Source organism: Accipiter gentilis, chromosome 11 (genome assembly GCF_929443795.1).
Source record: "Accipiter gentilis chromosome 11, bAccGen1.1, whole genome shotgun sequence".
Lineage (NCBI taxonomy): Eukaryota > Metazoa > Chordata > Aves > Accipitriformes > Accipitridae > Astur > Astur gentilis.
In genome coordinates this window covers 2236581-2255390 of record NC_064890.1, presented here as the reverse complement: position 1 = coordinate 2255390, position 18810 = coordinate 2236581, and the positions used below count along the sequence as shown (strand labels likewise).

Genomic DNA, 18810 nt, shown 5'->3' with positions numbered 1-18810 from the left:
GAATGTAAATGGTCTCCCCTATATGCCAATGCATTTGGGTAATGTTTGACTGGCCCATCTCTAAACCCACCCGTGCTTGAACTGCTCTGTCGGTCATTCTCAGGGAGCCAAGGGAGTTCCTGGCTTGGGGGGCTTCAAAGGACAAATGGGATGGCCTGGGAAGACTGGAGTCGCTGGACCCGATGGACCTCAAGGGCCACAGGGTGAACCAGGGCCACAGGTGAGCAGCAAGTGGTCTGTAACATGCCCTGAACCCTGGTGAGATCGGCACCTTACATCCTCATGTGACATAGCACCCCAGATATGTCCCCTCATGTCACCATACATCTCCCCCCCCCTTTACAAGCTGGCACCTGAGGTCACCCACGGTGAGCTGGCTGCAAAGTCTGCTGTCTTTCTGTGGGATCTTGGTCAACTTACTTCATCTCTTGGTGCATTTATCAGCAGAGATTTTATTTTTCCCCTCTCCTCTCTTCTTTTCCCATCTGCAGTGTAAGATGAGATCTCTCAGTGAAGAAAGGAAGGCTGATAATTTCAAATTAGCAGGGCATCAAGTGCACCCCTCCTGTTGCTAATTATCTGGGGAGCCGGATGCCAAGGTTTCGGAAGGAGCTGGTGGCTTTCAGACCCCGTTTGTGGGCCATATTTAATAAGTGTTTTTGCATGCAAGACATGCTGGGCACCTTTTGAAATGTAACAAAAAGACTTGGAAATGAGACATGCTAATACTGTTTATGAGCAGAAACATGCTGCCCCCAGATTCTATGGTAATGAAGAGTGTCTTGCTGCTGCCAACACAATGCAGAGGGACTATGCTAGAGATTAATGCTAATCACCTGCCCTTAGACAGCATCCATTAAGTAACAAAGAACTTTTCAAGTCAAAGAGGGCTGGAAATGAAAATACACTTCTCAGTTGTGCTGGTGGGACCAGCTGAGTTTCAGGCTCGGACAAGAGAATAGATAAATTAACATGAAAGAACCAAGAACAAAAGAAAAGCTGGAGTTGGGTAACTACCTTAAAGACCAACTGTTACAGAATCATAGAATCAGAGAATGGTTTGGGTTGGAGGGGACCTTTAAAGGTCATCTAGTCCAAACCCCCTGCAGTGCTCAGGGACATCTTCAATTGGATCAGGTTGCTCAGAGCCCCGTCCAACCTGACCTTGGATGTTTCCTTGAACGTATCCATAATGCCAGACTGTGAGTCTGGCAGATATTTGGTGTGCCATGTTTCACCCTTCAGTGGTGTATCCCTATATAAGTGTGTGCAAGCATTTAATGCTCGAGCATGTGTGTGTGTATATATATATATGTATGTATGTAGAGACTGCGTGTACACACACACACATATGGTTTGTAAAACACTTGAGTTTTCTGCTAAATGGGAATTAGATTGTGCTGCTGCTTTGAAAACAAGGAAAGGAGGTAGAGACTCTGGCAGAATTTTCTTCTTTAATCTATTATGGCCTGCTGAATTATTTCAGCCAAATAATCCAAACTCCAGTCACCAGTGATAATCCTTCACCAAGCGAGAAGCACATTCAATAGTGAGGAGAATTTAGCTGATGTGTAGCTGCATCTGACAGTTCAGGACTGTGCTGGTAAAGATACACCGGTAAAATTGCTTTGGCTTTTGAGGATAGAAGTTGGGGCAATTCAGACCCAATTTTGTGTGAAAGTCTGAATGAGTCTGGACCTCATTAAATCAGCTCTCCTGGGTCTCAAAGGTCACCCTGTCCTAGAGCCCTTTGCAGGACTTCTGACTTGGGTAGTATAAACATGTCTATGTAGGCGTTACTGATTTTCAACCTGGTTTTCCCCCATACAGAGAAGAGCATCACACATTGGGAAAGCCTATACCCTGCTCTTTGGAGTCACAAAAAAGACCCAACACTGGGTTTTAAGTCTTAGGGAAGAAGTGGTTAAGGAAGGGAAAATGCAGGTGGTGCAGCAAGCTCCACGTTGCACTGATGGTCAGACTGAACATCTGTATTGTGTCCTGAGACCCCATTAAATAAAGGCTTGACCTAGAGCAATCTGGTCTGTAGTACAAGGGCACAGAGGACGTTCTGGGCCTCCAGCATTGTTCAGCAGCCTGTAGCTACAGCTGAATCCCACCTAGTGCTTCACCACTGACAGGGTGATTATAGGAAGGACTGCCCCCGAGCCTTCCCCTAAAGGGGTGCAGGTGTAGAAAGATCCTTCCAGAACAATAAAAAATGGACTACAACCAGCTTCAGACCATAGCGGCAACTTTATTCTTCTTTCCCTTGCTCCTCAGGGTGTACCTTGCAGTGAAAAATGTATCAAAAGAATCACAGAAGGGAGGAAGGATCTGAAAGTACGAGATCCCCTCATGTATGTTTAAAAAGGCTGGAAGTTTTTATATAAGCAGTTACAAGCACTGCATGCTCAGAAAGCCGTGTATGAGATAATGAATGGCTTTTGTTTGGACACTGATTAAAGAGAGACTGTGAGATGCCACTTTCTACACCCACACTGCTACTTCTGTTTTCCCTAAATTAAAAGAGAAAGTCCCTGGGTCTGAACTGCAGCAGCAAGGCCACCCTCATTTCTAACGTGGGAGGGTATTATGTCCATCTGCAAGTCCTTCTCCTCCTGCTGAGACACTGTTTCTTAAATTAGTGCCAGGACAGACAGAGTGTCAGAGGGAGAAAACTGCCTTCTGCTCCTTCTGCTCCTGCAGCATCCATCCTTTCTGCAGGGAGGGACCATAGGAAATGCCTCATGATTGCCCAGGATGGAGGGGCAAAGCCCAGGCTCTGACCCATCACATCTGATTTGTTTGGGGAGCATCTGAGATCCAGAAGGCTCTGAGTATCTTCTACTGATGACCAGGCTGGACTTTAGGGGGGAAAATACCAACCAGCAGTGTGGGATATTTCTGGAGGGTGCGTGGGCACTGCTAACTGAGCTCTCCTCTTCCACTCTAGGGTCCACGAGGGAAAAGAGGGAGACCTCAGCTCTGCCTCAGGGGACCCCCAGGCATGGACGGGCGAAAAGGAGAAATGGTCAGTATGGGGATGAGCCAGGCTCGCCTCCCAGCGAGGTTCCTCACCTCCCTTGCAGCATGCAGAGCTCTGCATGGGGGCTGGATGAACCCCGGGTTTAGGTTGCATTTCTTGGCTCTCCAAATTTTGCAGCAACAAAACACAGAGGGCATTTTACTCCCGAGCACGAGGCATTGGACACGGGCAATGCTGCCTACACTTCTGCCTGAAAGTGTCTCCAGCTGGGACAACTGCTCTGAGCCCTGTGGGCTGCCGGTTGTTTTATATAAGACTTCTTTGGGAAAACATCGTATTTTGGGCCAGCACATCCTCAACTGTGCTTGCCATGGCAGACCAGGAGTAAACAAATGCTCAGTGCAGTACTTCAGTACAGAGAGGCAATGCTCAGCCTTCTAATGCACATCGGAGAATACAAACAAGAGATTAATCTCAAGATCCCAACCCGCAACCCATGTTCCTGGTCAGTCCCTACACACTGCAGGTCCTGCCGGCACTGACTCAAGGGCTTTTCGCATCAGGAGATGGCATTGCATTAGCTCCATGTGTTGGTGGAGGGTAATGTGATTTCTCCTCGCGCTCCAGCCCCTGTAAGTGAGCATGGATTGAGAAAAATGACCATTGCAGCTTTAATTTAGATCATTCTTCCTGTGCTCCTATTTCTTTAATATTTTTAAGCATTTTTAATCAACAAATCCAGTTTTCACCAGTTTGGAGTGGTAAACTTTTCAAGGCATTTTCTCCTAGGAGGCAGAGAGCCCCATTGGCAAACCTCAGCATTTCCCTGTGTTTCATGTTTTCAGCACTGGGATTGCAATCCCAGTTGCAATCTTCTGCCTGGTCTGGTTCCCAGACACTCTCTGGAGGCCAGAGCCTCTCCACACCTCCACCTCAACCTTTGTGGTCCCTTACAAATGGCAAAACCTGACTTTACCTGTAGCTGCTAACATCCTTATTGTATGGATAGAGCCGAGCTCCCAAAAAACTCTGGGAGCCTGAACCCAGCTCTCTGATAAGCACTTTTGTTCTTGCTTCCTTGCACGTGGATGAGCCCATTCCTTTCTGCTCACTGAGCTACTCGCAGATATCCCCAAAATTTATAGGAATACATGTAAGCCTTTTTCCCAATCTCCCTTCCTAGCATATCCTTTCCTCTCTAAGGTGCACTTATTCTCGGAGCATTTAATGGTCAATCTACTGAGCTTTTGTAATGACTTAAGTGTTTTTAACAGGGTGAAAATGGTCCAGCTGGCCAGAAAGGAGAAAAGGGAGATCCTGGTCTTTCTGTGAGTACTTTAGCCCAAGATCACATCCTATTACAGAGACCTGAATAGAGAAAATAGGGCAAACTGCCCCTAAGAGGTATAGGGGAGGAGGGAAATGCTGAGAAACAGATTCATTCAGAGAATATCTGGGAAATGAGAGTGTTGGCCATTACCCAGAGACGTCAGACATGCACAGGCCGGGGTGGGAGCGGTGCTGGGCTGTGCGATTCCGAGCCCAAACAACGACCCAGAGCCCGAGGCACATTTCCCCTCTCCCATCCTCCCCATGATGCTTCAAAGTCGTGCTCAGCAGATAGGATCAGTGCCAATGCCTCAGGGCTGATCAAATACAAAGAAAGAGCAGGAGAGAGAAATGTGCCCCAATTTCAAAGCGATTAGGGAGCTGGCATTGCTGCAAAAACTGCTGCTTTAGGTTTATAAATCCTGAAGAAAGAGTGGTTGACCCCCATGGGTCAGGGCAAAATCCCTGTTGCAGCTCCCCTAACATTAGGGTCTCCAGCCTGTTGCCTGAGCAAATGTGTTTTGTGCCACTTGACTGATACAACGCAGTACTTCCATCTTTCCAGTGTGTGGAGGCCAGGCAGGATTAGTTTTAGCATGGGTGTTATGGACAAGAGTGTCCTATATGTGGGCTGCTGAAAAGCCCAGGTCCTATGTAGAAAGTGCCCCAGAATTTGTCATCCCTGCAAACGATAAGAGGTGGTGGCCACGTGAAGTTCAGTAGGACACGAAACATCACACATGGAAGATGCTCAACTGAAACAGTGGCAGTTGGCTGGCCCAAGGGTGAAGGGCAGACTCAAAATCCATAAGACCAGATGTCTTGTTCTGTGGGGAACGGCGTTAGCTGGTAAAGAGGCAGAGAAGAACAAAATGAGGTCCAGCTACATCTCATCTAAACCTAGTGCTACAGCCCATTTCCATGGGTCAAGCCTGCAGTATAATTTGAGTAGCCCTTTTGCATGAATGCAAGTAGCTTGATGAAGCTTCTCAGAGGTAAGGGACATCTGAGAGACAATGGCTTCAGGGACAATGCCAAAAGGGTGGAGACACTCATTGGAAAGCCAGCCCGGACTTGAGGTGTGCCATGGTCCTCATGTTGGGCTGGGGGTCCCAGCTCCTCATGGCAAGAGGAGCTGGCTACAGGATGGCCATGAATTTGCAAAGGGAATCATTTTCCTAATGAGCCACAAATCTTGAACCAAGGTCTCTGTGACACCAAATGTACATCTCTGGTCTTGGCCATACCCAAGCTGAGGTGGTTTCACCAGAGGCCACCTCCAGTGGGGCAAGCAGAGTTGGGATGGGGCACAGAGTGGAGGGAGATGGTGCTGGGGTAGAAAATCACTGCTAACCTCTGCTTTCCCCCTGTGGCACAGGAGGAAGATGTGAAGGAGGTGGTCAGGAGCGAGATGAGAGGCAGATGTGGTAAGTCAGCCAGCGAGCCGTGCTCGGGGCCATCGCGCTGACACCTACCAGCAACTAAATTGGAGCAATTTGAGTGCTGGCACATGCTGGCTCATCAGAGTAAATATCACCCCATTAGCAGCAAGTGGAGAAGTGTCGCTTCTCCACACTCAGAGACGAGTGCGGGCTTCTGGGCCGCAAGGTCTCTGCCATAGTCCTGACCTCCTACTCAAACTCTTAATTTTTTTCCCTTTAAACCCTCTCTCTTCCCATTTCTTCCCACGTGGTTTTGTCAGCAAAGCTTTCCTCCCTGGTCATCTCCATTTCCCCACTGATTGGTGAAAGGTGCTGGGTCACGGGGGAAAGTTTGGAGCTGCATTTTGCCTAATAACAACCTTCTAATTCCTGTCTCCTTTGCGGCACCTCTTGACACACAGACCTCTCCTCTCTGGCAGTGAATAACTACCAACCGGCACCACAACAGTAACAAAAAACACCACACTGGGGATGTTTTTATCCAAGAATCACAACATCACAAGGGTGTCAGGCTTTTGGGATCTTGCTTTCCTTGCCCTGCAGAGGCCCAGCTACCTGATGACCAGCAGAGAGCTGCCCCACTCCTGCCCCACTCCCTGGGGTCTGCCTATGGCCAAGGAGGGTTTGGATTCACCACCACTAGCTGAGATGCTTCAGCCGTTAAGCTGGAGTCACACTCATTTCTGCCTAGAGGTGGTAGGGGGCATTTGAACGCTTTGAAGAGGGGAAAAAAAGGATGAAAAATAGTCCACGATAGCACATGCTGCCTGTAAAAATAACGATTTTGTTGAAAAACCTTATTTACATAGGGAAAAAAGAAGTAGCAAACAAACTATGCCCTGTCTATCTTACGTTTGCAGATTGTGGAGGTGAGTTGGGAAGGATGCTCGTGGAAAGGGGTAAGTCTGCTAGTATCTACGTAGCAATGCATGTGAGTTCATGCAGTAGAGTAAAGGATGTTCTCCTTGCCCCAAAACAGCCTGAAACTGCAAGTGAAACGATGTTGTTAAGAATAAGTGCTTTTTTCTGTGATTCAGTGTAGAAAATGACCCTGGGTCACTGACTGCTTTTAGACCCTGGCTCTGGGGGGCCTTGAGAGGAATCTGAGAAAACAGGGTTGAGAGGGACACCAAGACGTCTCCTGTTTCCACTCTTTACTGCAAAACAGGATCAAAGCTATTCCTGACACCCAGCTTTAAAAGCTGCATCCACAGGAATACCTCTCCCTGCCCATGAAACAGATGCTGTTGCTCTGCCATCCCAAACCATCAACATAAGCTCCAGTGAGGTGCCTATGGTGCACGTGTCTTCATCATTTAAGCTTTCATTGCAGAGATCTAATCCATCTGGTCCACGGGGTCTGGAGGAGCAATCTGCCAACACCAAGGTAGATCCCCCCGTTCAATCCGGGGCTCATCCTCTGTGCTTCAGGGAGGACTTGGTTCCTCCGTGTCTTTGCCTACATGTGTGCAGGTGACTCAGGGTCTAGGTTTTTTCCATGACAGATACTGAACCAGGTTCTGGATCTCAGCTGGCCATAGTAGGGTTTGGAGATGCTCAGCTCACATGAAGGCACCTAGAGGAAAGTTTCCAACTCTGGGTCTCATCCTCATCCCTGGGTGTTGATCTAGTTGCCCACATATAAGCCAGTTTACTTATTCTGCTGGATCCTCTCTGTGGGCACAGGTGTCTCATAGGTCTGTGTCATATCTGTTAACCCAGCTTTGATGTCTTGGTTGCCCTGGGACATCTCATCTAACCTGAATTTTTCCTACTACATTTCAAGGTCATCATTAGACCTGGAAAGTGTCCCTCACCACAGCTTGTTTTTAATGTTTTAAACAGGAATCACAAAGGAGGAACTTCAGAGCACCGATTTTACTCTAAATTGCAGTGAATTCATGTTCTCCAGGAATGGATTTGCTTTAATTTTTCCTTCATAAGTGTTAGATTTTATTTTTTTTTTTTTAGCCTTCATAACACATTGTTTCATAGCGTATGAAAGTAGAGCATTTTACAAAGCAAGGACTTTCTAAACAGAGAGGTGTGTCAAGAAGCAACATCCTTGCCCTGGATGTAAGAAACCAGTACAGTCGTAGGTGCCTGGAGTAGCTGGGAACTCTGTTGCTGTGGGATATTCCCAATTACACATGAGATAGTCTTTTCTGGGCTCTTTTTCCCGTCCTGCTCTGTGTTTAGAAAGCAAATCTGTCAGGGTAGAGATCAGCTCTCCCTGATGTCTATCCATGGTCCCATACCTGGGATCCTGCCCTTACCCCAGCCTCCATTTGCTTCTGAAATGTAAATAAATCAGAGCAAATAAATCCTGTGCGGTGAACGCCCTTGGACACAGTAGGGTCCATGCTCCTGCAAAGGACAACCCTCGCTGAAGTGTTTTGCCTTCATGACTCAGGTGTTACCCAAGGGCCCTGCCTGTTATCTGGCTGGTCAATCCTTCAGCCAGGAGCATGTGGTCCTCTCCGTCCCTCATGCTCAGAGCATCATTTAGGTAAAACAGTAAGTCAGCAAAGGAAAGCAAAGCCAGATCAAAACCACAGTGGACCACACCACAGATCATTAATCTGGGATGGATTCGGTCTGCTGGTCCACATTGCTTCAAAACAGGTTTCTGGGTTAACTTTGCACAGCCAGACTCCACTAGATGTACTGTCCTCTACCTGCAAATGCTGTACATCCACCATAAAACCAGAACTCCTAAAACAGCTGATCCACTAATGTGCCTGCCGGTCTGGTCCAGATCATGCTTGTCCCTCAAGGCACTGGGCATCAGACATACCCAGTATGAAGGACGATGGACCCACAGCCTCACACACATCCAGACATACAGCTGGACGTGCATAACTTAGCTAACTCTTTTTGTGGATTCCCAGCCTTTTAGTAAACAAGTCTTACCTGAGAAGACTGGCAGTGCTCAGCACTTCAAGGGACCTATCTCACGGAGATGCTGATCCAGCAGCATTTAATTATCCATGTAGTTTTGATTACAACTCCATCCCAAGTGACAATGGGAACATGTCCATGCAGTCATGGAGGTCCCTAGGAAGCCCAGCACACTTCTTGGGAACCACTTCCTCAAAAACAGCTTTTATTCTGAATAAGTTTACCGTATCCCCTACTCCCTTCCTTGAGAAGACGGTAGACAGTACAATATCTCCTTAATTGCTTGCCCTTCTCTAGAGTATATGTCATTTGGAAATAAGTTGCCTACCTTGACCACATACCCCAGGGGTCTGTAGGCTTTGGCCAATGAAACATTGTGCTGTGACTTGTCTCCCACACTGTGTTGTGCAGTGGCAGTAATTTTGTTGAGCTACAACCTACTTATCAAAGCATGGTGGCTTTCAAACTGTGGCACCAGATTTCATCCTCACTGACCCAGCGATTAAATCCGCAGGTCTGGAGGCAGCTGAAATCAACAGGCGGCTCCAAGGGTATTTTCAGCCTTGGGAACACACCAGAAGGGATGGTGAAAGCCAGGAAGAAATGCTTAACAAAACTCAGAGCATGACCACGTTGGTGACATCGGTGAAGCCCTTCATGGAGCCACCTTCACTTAATGCAGGTAAGCGCAGCTGCATGCCTTCCACCCTTCCAACTGTGGCAGCCGCTATCTTCTGGAGCACTCCATGAACCCTGTGCTAAATTCTCTTCCCTGGGACTGGGCAGAAAGAAGGCAGTGATGGGATTGCCAGTGAGGGATCCCACGCTGAGATGCCCCTGTGCTGAAAAGGGCTGGTCTGTGGCTTGGAGACGAGGTGAGCTGATGCCCCTGGCAGGGGCGGTGGGTGAGGAAAAAGCCAAATATGTGTGGTCTCAGCGATGATTCACCACCTTCAAAAGAATGCATTTTGAAATGCTGGAAAGTGGCAGCCGTTTTCAGGCTGATTTTGTCCCCCTCTCCCCACCATGTCCTTTGCAACTTCTAGTCAAGCTTCCTACCAGCCAGAAATTACATCTCTGAGACCAAACACTTGAGCAATTACAGACTATTTCTGCCTAGGGCCTCATGAACCATTTAATGGGTAAAACTACTGATTACAGCTAATGGGAAAAGAACCGGCTCTATTTCTGTCCCTTTGTGTTGCCCAAGAGAGAGGAGGAAAGAGCAGGGCCAAGGTCCTGCGCTGAAGACACATACAGTACAGACCTGCCTGTACACCAACACCAGTGAGTTTGTGGCATCTCCTCACACTGCATCTACCTCTACACCAGGCAACTGGACAGAGGAAAAGCATGATCCAAGACTGGCCACACTTTTAGGCATTATTAAGCGTTATTAGGATCTTGAGCAGCATCAGGTAGCCGAGGTGCAACCATCATTTTGGGGGATGAAGGCTGCTCAGCCATAGGGAAGTGAACTATGTCCTGGTCCTTGCCCATGGGTTCATGGCCCGCTCTGTAGGCACAGCCAATGGGGTGGTTCCCTAGGAGGCTCCAGGACCACCATGGGATGCGTTGGGACGCAGTGTCCTGACGGAAAAGGCCAGGAGATGAGCTTGATGGATACAGGGAAATCCATTAATGCCTGGCTGAGAATGGCTATCTTTCCAGGGAGAGGACAGGATGGGGCAGTTTTAGCTGCATTTCAGATCATCTACCCTTTCTTCTGACTGTGAATCACTGTAGCGAGCATTACTGTGAGGGAATGCTTGGCCCAGCTTCCTGCAGACCTGACGATCGATATACTCCCCTTGGCACAGAAGAGCTACCAGTTGGATATCCTCCTCCTGTCCCCAAGGGATAATGGCTCATGGGTGGCTTTTCCGATTCCTATGGGCCTGCCCATCCCCTGAGATGCTGATGGAGACATCAAGCAGCCTTTGACATGACTGGTTTGAGGGGTTTCTGGGTAGCGCTGCCCTAAATTTTAGCAGCAACCTGGAAATGAGCTTTACCCAGAAGTACCCATACAAGCTGCCCTCCTCCAGGTCCATCACATCCCCAGATCCATGCCACAGCCACCCATGGACCCTCTGACCTCCTCATCAGGGCTTTGCTTTGAATCATAGAATCACAGAATGGTTTGGGTTGGAAGGGACCTTAAAGATCATCTAGTTCCAACTCCCCTGCCATGGTCAGGGACACCTTCCACTAGAAGAATCGTGATTTATAGGTGACATATAGAGTGAAAACATGATGCAGAAGGGCTGGGGGGAGGCAGAATAAGGATTATGGGTTTGCTTGTGAAGGGCTTTCTGCACTTGGTGCTCAAAGTCCAAACACGCTGTGAGACAGGGCAGGACTCAGAAGGACGGAGAGTTCAGGCTCATTTCTTGCAATTCAGCAAGTCAGAAATTAAGATGTGTCTGCTCAGGATTTGTCATCAGGAGGAGGAGGGTTGGGTAGCATGGATGGAGCTGCTGCTGACACAGGCAGGGGGACAGCATCAATGGTTCAGCTCAGAGAAAAAGGCACTCACAGGGCCAGATGCATCTTGGCCATGTAGTAGCGAAGTGGCCAGTCAACACAAAAGCTGGCCAGTCAGCTCACCAGTTGGCCAATCAGCACATGGGTTGGCCAAATAGTCCTTCTACTCTTGAAATAATTAAAAAAAACCCCCACATTGCACTTTCGTACTGAGCAAGACACCCCAATGTTACATAAGTTTACACCCCAAAACAAGTTGTAGCCTATACAAGCTGTTGACCTATAGTTTATATGCGTTGACCTTTATTACCCATGATGGCCCTTTCCCGGAGCTTTGGGAAGAGTTTTAAGTCAAACCCGTTGATGGTGACCTCCATTTTTCCCCCCGTGTAATCTGCTAAGGATAGAACAAATCCCCCAAATCCAGCTAAGCCTAGAACCGGACCCCAGCCATCCCTGCCTTCCTCCTGCCCACCCCCAAGCACTCTCCTGTTGTCTGTTGTACATTGAAGACATCATCCATCTGGGTTTAAACTCACTTTATATCAAGGCAGCATTTGGGATCTGGGCGGTTTCAGATCGATGGGGCGTACCACAAGTTATTGAATCACAGCTGCAGCCGTCGCCAGCCGACAATCCCATTAAAGCCCGGGTCTGAGGCAGGAGGGCTCATAAATCGTTCTGCTAAATGATGAGTGCGGATAGGCGCTCTAAATGTTAACAGGATTCTGCAATCGGAGGGTTATTACTGCCAGATTACAATCGCTCCTGGCTTTTCAAAGCTCGCAGATTTACAAAACTCCGGCCTGACATTTATCTCCTGCAAACAACCACAAATACTTCCATTTTCTCTGACTAACACCCAACCTTTCTGACTGAGCTGTTTAACACCATTAAGAATTTTATTGCCGCCGGTTTCTCCCTCCCCTCCCCAATTGCTCTGTGACATTTATTAGGAGAACTTGTTAGCCAGAGGAAAGCCATGTAAGGCTCCAATGATATATATTTAAATGGTAGCTAATTTGTTTGCGTGCCCTCATTACGTGTGATTTCCATTTGCTTCCCCAGCGGCTCCCCGGGCACAGCAGATAACGGGTCCCTCTCAGCACAAGCGCCGAGAAGCCCACAGTCAATTACCAGGTGAAATGCACTGAATTAAGTGACATTTAAGGAAGTCACTTCCCGGGTGGGGAGTGCTTTTTGGCACTGGGATCAAGGGGACGTGGCGCTGGAAGAGTTACACATGCCGGCAAACAGAGTCTCAAAACTCCGTTTTGGACTTGCCTTAAAGCAGCTGCTTTTGCCCCAGAGCGTTGAGCTGGTGGTGAAAAACCTGGGGGGTGTTTTCACCCAATCCAGTGTGGTCCAGCCCCACCAGCAAAATACAGTGAGAGTCCCCCAGGGAACACCCCGAATGCCACTACCCTTGCAAAGACCCCCTCCCAGGGGTTAATCACCCCCTTGCAAAGGTCAGAGAACACCATGATGGGCACCACAGGGGCAGAGAGCGCCATGGAGCAACAGGGAGCCTCATGCTCGTCCCCCTATAGAAATCCGCTGCTGGATGCCCCCCCCACCCCCCTTGGTCCTTGCTGCCCCCTTTGCTCTGACAACCCCATTGCTTCGGGGTAAGATGCTGACTGGGGGGCAGTGGGAGTCCCTGGACCAGCCCCACGCATTTGCCCAGGGTGGGAATCGGGGTGGCAGAGCGTGGCCTTTTCCCACCTGGGTCCAACACAAGAGTGGGGGGGGGGGGTGTTTCCCTGCAGCCCCCTGCCTGCAGCCGATGGATGAGGGCTCCTGCCAGCATTACACCCTGCTCTGGTATTACCACCCAGAGGCAAACGCCTGCCGGCCCTTCATCTTTGGGGGATGCCGAGGGAACAGCAACCGCTTCGAAACCAAGTGGAAATGCGAGCAGCGGTGCAAAACCTCAGCAGGTAAGGCAGCCCCTGAGCCCTCCAACAATCCTCTTCCTCCAACCAGGAGTGAGGTCAAAGCAGGAAAACCCATCCATGATCCACCCACCTCCATTGCCTTATGGTGCCCCACCAGGACCGAAAAAGAAGTTGGAGGGATGCCTCCAGTTTGCAAGGTCTCATTCCCCTCTCATTCCCAGCTCACTTTGTTCCCCCCCAGCCCCTCCTAGGAGCTCATGGACATCTCCTCCCTTGGGCCACGTCTACTTATGGAATGCAGGTGGACCTGTGGGTGATGAGGAAGGTCCCTGTGGGCACCAGCACTGGGTCCTTGTAGTTTGCACACTTGGAGCTCGGTCACCTCATGTACTCCTAGGGCTGAGGTTTGCAGGAATTTGGGGGCTAGTGCCCTCTGAAACCTGAACTGGTCCATCCAAGCACCTCTCTGGGTTCTCCAGCCACCAAGGACTCCAGGCAGAACCTGAAGCTGGTAAAGCTGCCCTGATCTAGACCATGAGCAGTCCCAAACAGCCCTGCATTGGGGTTACACCTCATCCAGGGTTTCAATGGGCAAAACTCACTCCTGGAAGCCCCTCTGAGATCCTGTTGCCTGATCTAGAGTTTGTGGGGTCAGCCTGCATGGTTCTTCCTCCTCTCCAGGCATGTGGTAGCTCACCACAGGGGAAATGGTCTCCTGCTGGCCCTGACAGTAATGCAAACGCTACTGCTGCCGAGCAGTGCACAAGCTGTGGCTGAAACCAGCCTTCCTAGAAAGAAACTCTTCTCCCAGCCTTTCTTCTGCATGGAGACAACCCCTCCAGGCATCAGGAGAAATGCATTAGTTCTCAACAGTACATTAAAAAAAAACCTGGTGAGATTCATCCGCTCTGTCTTCAAAGGCATTTTTAAAAAGAGAAAGAAATTAAAGGGAGGGATCTGTGAATTTAGCCTAATTTCAGAGTTTTCAGGTGGTCTGTATTTTGTTGGTTGCGTTTTAGGCTGGCACCTGTCATGCATAAAATCAAGACCATCACACAGTCTTCCGTAATCTGCTCGAATCTTACTGATATGCAAGGGACTTTGCACAGCCTGGGCTTCCTAGTCTGTGAGGAAGAAGGCAGTGCAAATATTCATTGCTCTAAGTCCAGTTTAGGACAGGCAAGGACATCCTGTAGAGCTGAAGTGCTCTTTGGGGAGAAGGAGCACGTATTGACTGGCCAGGAAGGAGGGATTTGCTGCCCTGGTGTTCCCCAGGGCTCGGTATTTGGGCCAGTTCTGTTTAATATTTTTATCAATGATCTAGACAAGGGCATCGAGTGCACCCTCAGTAAGTTTGCAGATGACACCAAGTTGGGCGGGAGTGTTGACCTGCTGGAGGGTAGGCAGGCTCTACAGAGGGACCTGGACAGGCCGGATCGATGGCCCGAGGCCAGTTGTATGAGGTTCAACAAGGCCAAGTGCTGGGTCCTGCGCTTGGGTCACAACCACCCCGTGCAGCGCTACAGGCTTGGGGAAGAGCGGCTGGAAAAGGACCTGGGGGTGCTGGTCGACAGCCGGCTGAACGTGAGCCGGCGGTGTGCCCAGGTGGCCAAGAAGGCGAAGGGCATCCTGGCTTGTGTCAGAAATAGTGTGGCCAGCAGGAGCAGGGCAGGGATCGTCCCCCTGTACTGGGCACTGGTGAGGCCGCACCTCGAGTCCTGTGTTCAGTTTTGGGCCCCTCACGACAAGAAAGACCTTCAGGTGCTGGAGCGTGTCCAGAGAAGGGCAATGAAGCCGGTGGAGGGTCTGGAGCACAAGTCTTCTGAGGAGCGGCTGAGGAACTGGGGTTGTTTAGCCTGGAGAAAAGGAGGCTGAGGGGAGACCTGATTGCTCTCTGCAACTACCTGACAGGAGGGTGTAGTGAGGTGGGGGTCGGTCTCTGCTGCCACCTAACAAGTGACAGGATGAGAGGAAAGAGCCTCAAATTGTGCCAGGGAAGGTTTAGATTGGATATTAGGAAAAATTTCTTCACTGAAAGGGTTGTCAAGCACTGGAACAGGCTGCCCAGGGAAGTGGTGGAGTCACCATCCCTGGAGGTGTTTAAAAGACGTGTAGATGTGTCACTTAAGGACATGGTTTAGTGGGACTTGGCTGTATTAGGTTTACAGTTGGACTTGATGATCTCAGAGGTCTTTTCCAACCTGAATGATTCTATGACCTGGCACAGACAATCCCATGGTGTCAGGGACTTCCTGAGCCACTGTGAGCATGGGAGGTCCAAGACGAAGCCCACGCTGCAGCCAAGCTCCAATGTCCCTTTTGTTTTCTCTTTCCTCGGTTTCAAAAACCAGTCAGGAGGAGGTGATCAGCTGCAATTGTCTTGTTTAAAAGAAAGAGGAACGGAGCTGTGAGAAGTGTCTCCAGGACACCTCAGACACCGGACAAGCAAGACAAACCATTTAACTTGAAGAGGCAAGGGATGTTTGAAAAAAGATGTTGAAAAACTGTAATTATGAGCAGGAAATGAAGTGGTGTGAGGAGAGGGAAACATCTGGTTGCTCAGGAAAGCAGGGATGTCCAGAGGCTCACGACTGCACCACTTGCCCTGTGGGACTACTGTGCAAAACCAGGTGACACATACCCCCTGAGTTTATTTTTGTAAAATAAAAGTGTGTTAATGCTGCCATGTTTAATTCTAGTTCATAATTCACCTGGAAGCAGTAACCCCTTGAGAAAGGCAGAGAGAAAGGTGGGAATTTCTATTTCCCTATGTCGGACCGGGTGGGCAGGCTGAGCCCCATCCCATGGGCTTTCAGCTTGACCCTAAACTCCCCATGGCCCTTAGCAAGTCCAACCTTCTCCTTCACTTGACCATTCCCTGGACAGGTGAAGATGATCCGTCCCGAACTGTACAGTAAGAAGAAAACAGGGTTCAAAACCAGACTTTTCCTTGCAAAATGCCACCCTCAGGTCCTCAAGGCTTTTGGAGCTGGTGCTTGGAGAGGTGTGGAAATCCAACAAGTGGGATATCAAATAAAAATTTGATTTGGGACATCTCTGCTTGCAAACCCCTTTGCCCCAAATGATCCTTCCTGATGCAAACCAGCCCACAGCTGGACTGAAGCAAAATTATCTGTATGGGCAAAAGGGGGCACACTGTAAACACAGTGCTAAGAAATGACCAGTAGCCCAGTTAACACTTTAACAGTGTCATAGTTCTCACTTTAATTAATACAGGAAAAAGCTCATTAATAATATTTATTATTATAAGAAAGAAAACCCTCCTAGCATCTCCCTTTTCTCTGGTGTGGTTCTCACCCTGCCAGCATCCCTGCAGTGAAGGCACAAGTGGCGTCCAGCAGAAATATGGGGTTGTCATACTCGAGTCGCACCCTGACCCAGGGTGTCAGGTCAGTTCCAAACCTACGGTGGTTTACTAGCAATGGCAAAAAAAAAACCCCAAAAAAACCAAAAATAAATATATATATATATATACACACACATATATATTTATGGAGCTGTAGTAACTTTGCACCAGCTCTATTCTGACCCAGTTCTGGATGTCCCCACAAAGCAGCCTCCCTGTCCTTGGCTCCTCTTGGGATGTCACCCACGGTCTAGCATTTGGCCAGCCCTGACCAGGGCTCTGGGGTTTGGCCCAGCAAGGTAGGGAGGTTTTCCCAAGGAGAGGGATTTAAGAAGAAAGGCTTCAGGCTGGCCATCAGAGGAAACGCCAGACTGCTCATTACTGCCTCGTCCTACCAAGCCAGCCTGTGCGTGGCTACACCATCTCTGGTGGTACAGTGGTGCATGGGGCGTATGTCCACCCTACAGACCTGCCGCTCGTGTGGATTTGGCGTGCAAATCACCTGATGTCCCCAGGACATGGCTCGGGGTCACCGGGTGGCCTGTCCCTATCCCACAGCTGGGCTGGCATCGCAGTGCCCTGCAGAGTGCACGCTCCCCTCGCCTCCCTCGGCTCCCCAAACCCTCCCAGGACATCTCCTCTTGGGCATCTGTCCCCAAACCCTGTCTCTGCCCTCCCTGTGTGCTGCAATGTTGAGTTTCCACCAGCACAATGGAGATGCTCCCAGGAGCCTTTCTCCAGTTCGGGATGCAACAGCATACCCTCCTGGGGACCGTTGCCACCAGCCAGCTCATTAATAACTCCAAGTGGCACTTATTTACCAAAACCAAGAAGAGAAAGCCTTCCTCCGTCTTTTGGTTGCTCCTCCAGGGAGCCCAGCCCCGCATTTCATTGACCCACTCCAGCTATCAACTGCACCAGGGCATTAGAGAAGAGGAGGGTGCATCGCTGTGGGCTGGTTAATCCCTTGGCAGGCATGTTAAGTTGACATCAAGTCATGTAAGGAGGCAAGAAGCAATAGTAATTGCATGAAGAGCACTTTTATAGCTGTGAACCAGCAGCACAGTGAGGATCTGGAGGCAGCTGTAGGTGAGCAAATGGACCTGGGGGACCTGAGACCTGCCTGAGAACATGAGGAATTTCTCTTTCTACTTCATTATTCCCAGACACCAAATAAATGGGACAAGACCTCCAGTTTTCCTTTTAAGACCAGTGACATCACTTAAAATAGGACTTCACCACCCTACGTGCAGAATTTCTTGACAGCTTTTGGCTTTTCATGGTCAAGGTGTAGCCAAAGGAGAGGGGCAGTCTCTCAGTGGGGGTGATTTGGCTCAAGACCCTTCACCATAAACCGTGCTTATGGCACAGGCCAAAGCAGCAGCTTACCAGGGAGCCAGGAGACTTAATTCATATTTGCAAAGCAGCTGGAAGACTTGAGAAGTGAAAACCAATATTGTGGGCAAGTATATAAGATCAAGCTGTTCAGTCCTCTACTAGGTGTATTAAATGCAGCTTGAATTTCCCAGTGCTCTGGGAGCTGAGGCATAATGGGAAATTGATAACTTGATTTTTTTTTTAATACATCTAGCCTTAAATGTTTACTATTGATTTGCCATCTTGAACCGCTTTGGCAGGGCCAAAATATTACCGGAATGCATCCTCGGTGTTTCCTTGGAAATGTCATATCACTCTAATTGAGTTTCTTGAAATTATTTGATTGCAGGGTGGGGGAGACTTTTAGGGCTGAATGATTTGCTGGCGAGCCGGCTGCTTTCCAGGCGCAGGGAGCTGGGGCTGCTCCAAACAGGGCAAAGCCAGAAGATTCCTGAACACACATTGGAGAAAGGCCTTAGAAAGCAAAGAACATCACTACAAGCAGTCAGCCCTGAGCATGCAAAGAGCTGAGGCTTTAATGCAAATGCACATAAAACCAGCTTCACTAATCCTTGCGGACTTTGCAAAGTGGAGGGCAATTTTGGAGCGCAAGTGACCCCATCACTTGTTTCGTACAGATCACGCGGTTCCAGAGTGGAGCCCACGGGTCTGCATCTATGAGTATACATGCACCTATAGCTTGAGCACGCTCAGCCCCTTTGCAGGAGGGGGTTTCTTGTGCATCCAGCCAGCAAAGTCTTGCGAGGAGTTGTGGAGAGGAAAAACTCGCCTCATCGCGGCATCTGATGTCCGCGGGCAGTTCCTTAGCAACCCTGACAAAAGAAAATGGATCGCGAGAGATGAAGAGGCTGGGCCAGCGTAATTTAGTAATTTGATAATGATACAGTCCCTGAAATGGCCGCCAGTGCTGACAGCTGGGCCCCGAGCATCATCCAGCATCCTCTGTCTGCGTCCAGGAGATTGGAGCGGACAGGCTGTTTGGGAGGGAGCTGACAAAAG

At 49.3% G+C, this 18810-nt stretch overlaps 1 protein-coding gene across 1 annotated transcript in view; it reads left to right on the top strand.

The window, feature by feature from the left end:
- The window catches only part of LOC126044322 (collagen alpha-1(VII) chain-like), a 110148-nt gene that overhangs the window by 88582 nt on the left and 2756 nt on the right, over positions 1–18810 (top strand). Inside the window, exons 81-88 of the mRNA XM_049813751.1 lie at positions 104–220; positions 2957–3034; positions 4264–4317; positions 5697–5745; positions 6621–6629; positions 9176–9343; positions 12217–12288; positions 12918–13088. Of these exons, the coding sequence (XP_049669708.1) occupies positions 104–220; positions 2957–3034; positions 4264–4317; positions 5697–5745; positions 6621–6629; positions 9176–9343; positions 12217–12288; positions 12918–13088 (718 nt within the window). The remainder of the gene's footprint in view (positions 1–103; positions 221–2956; positions 3035–4263; positions 4318–5696; positions 5746–6620; positions 6630–9175; positions 9344–12216; positions 12289–12917; positions 13089–18810) is intronic.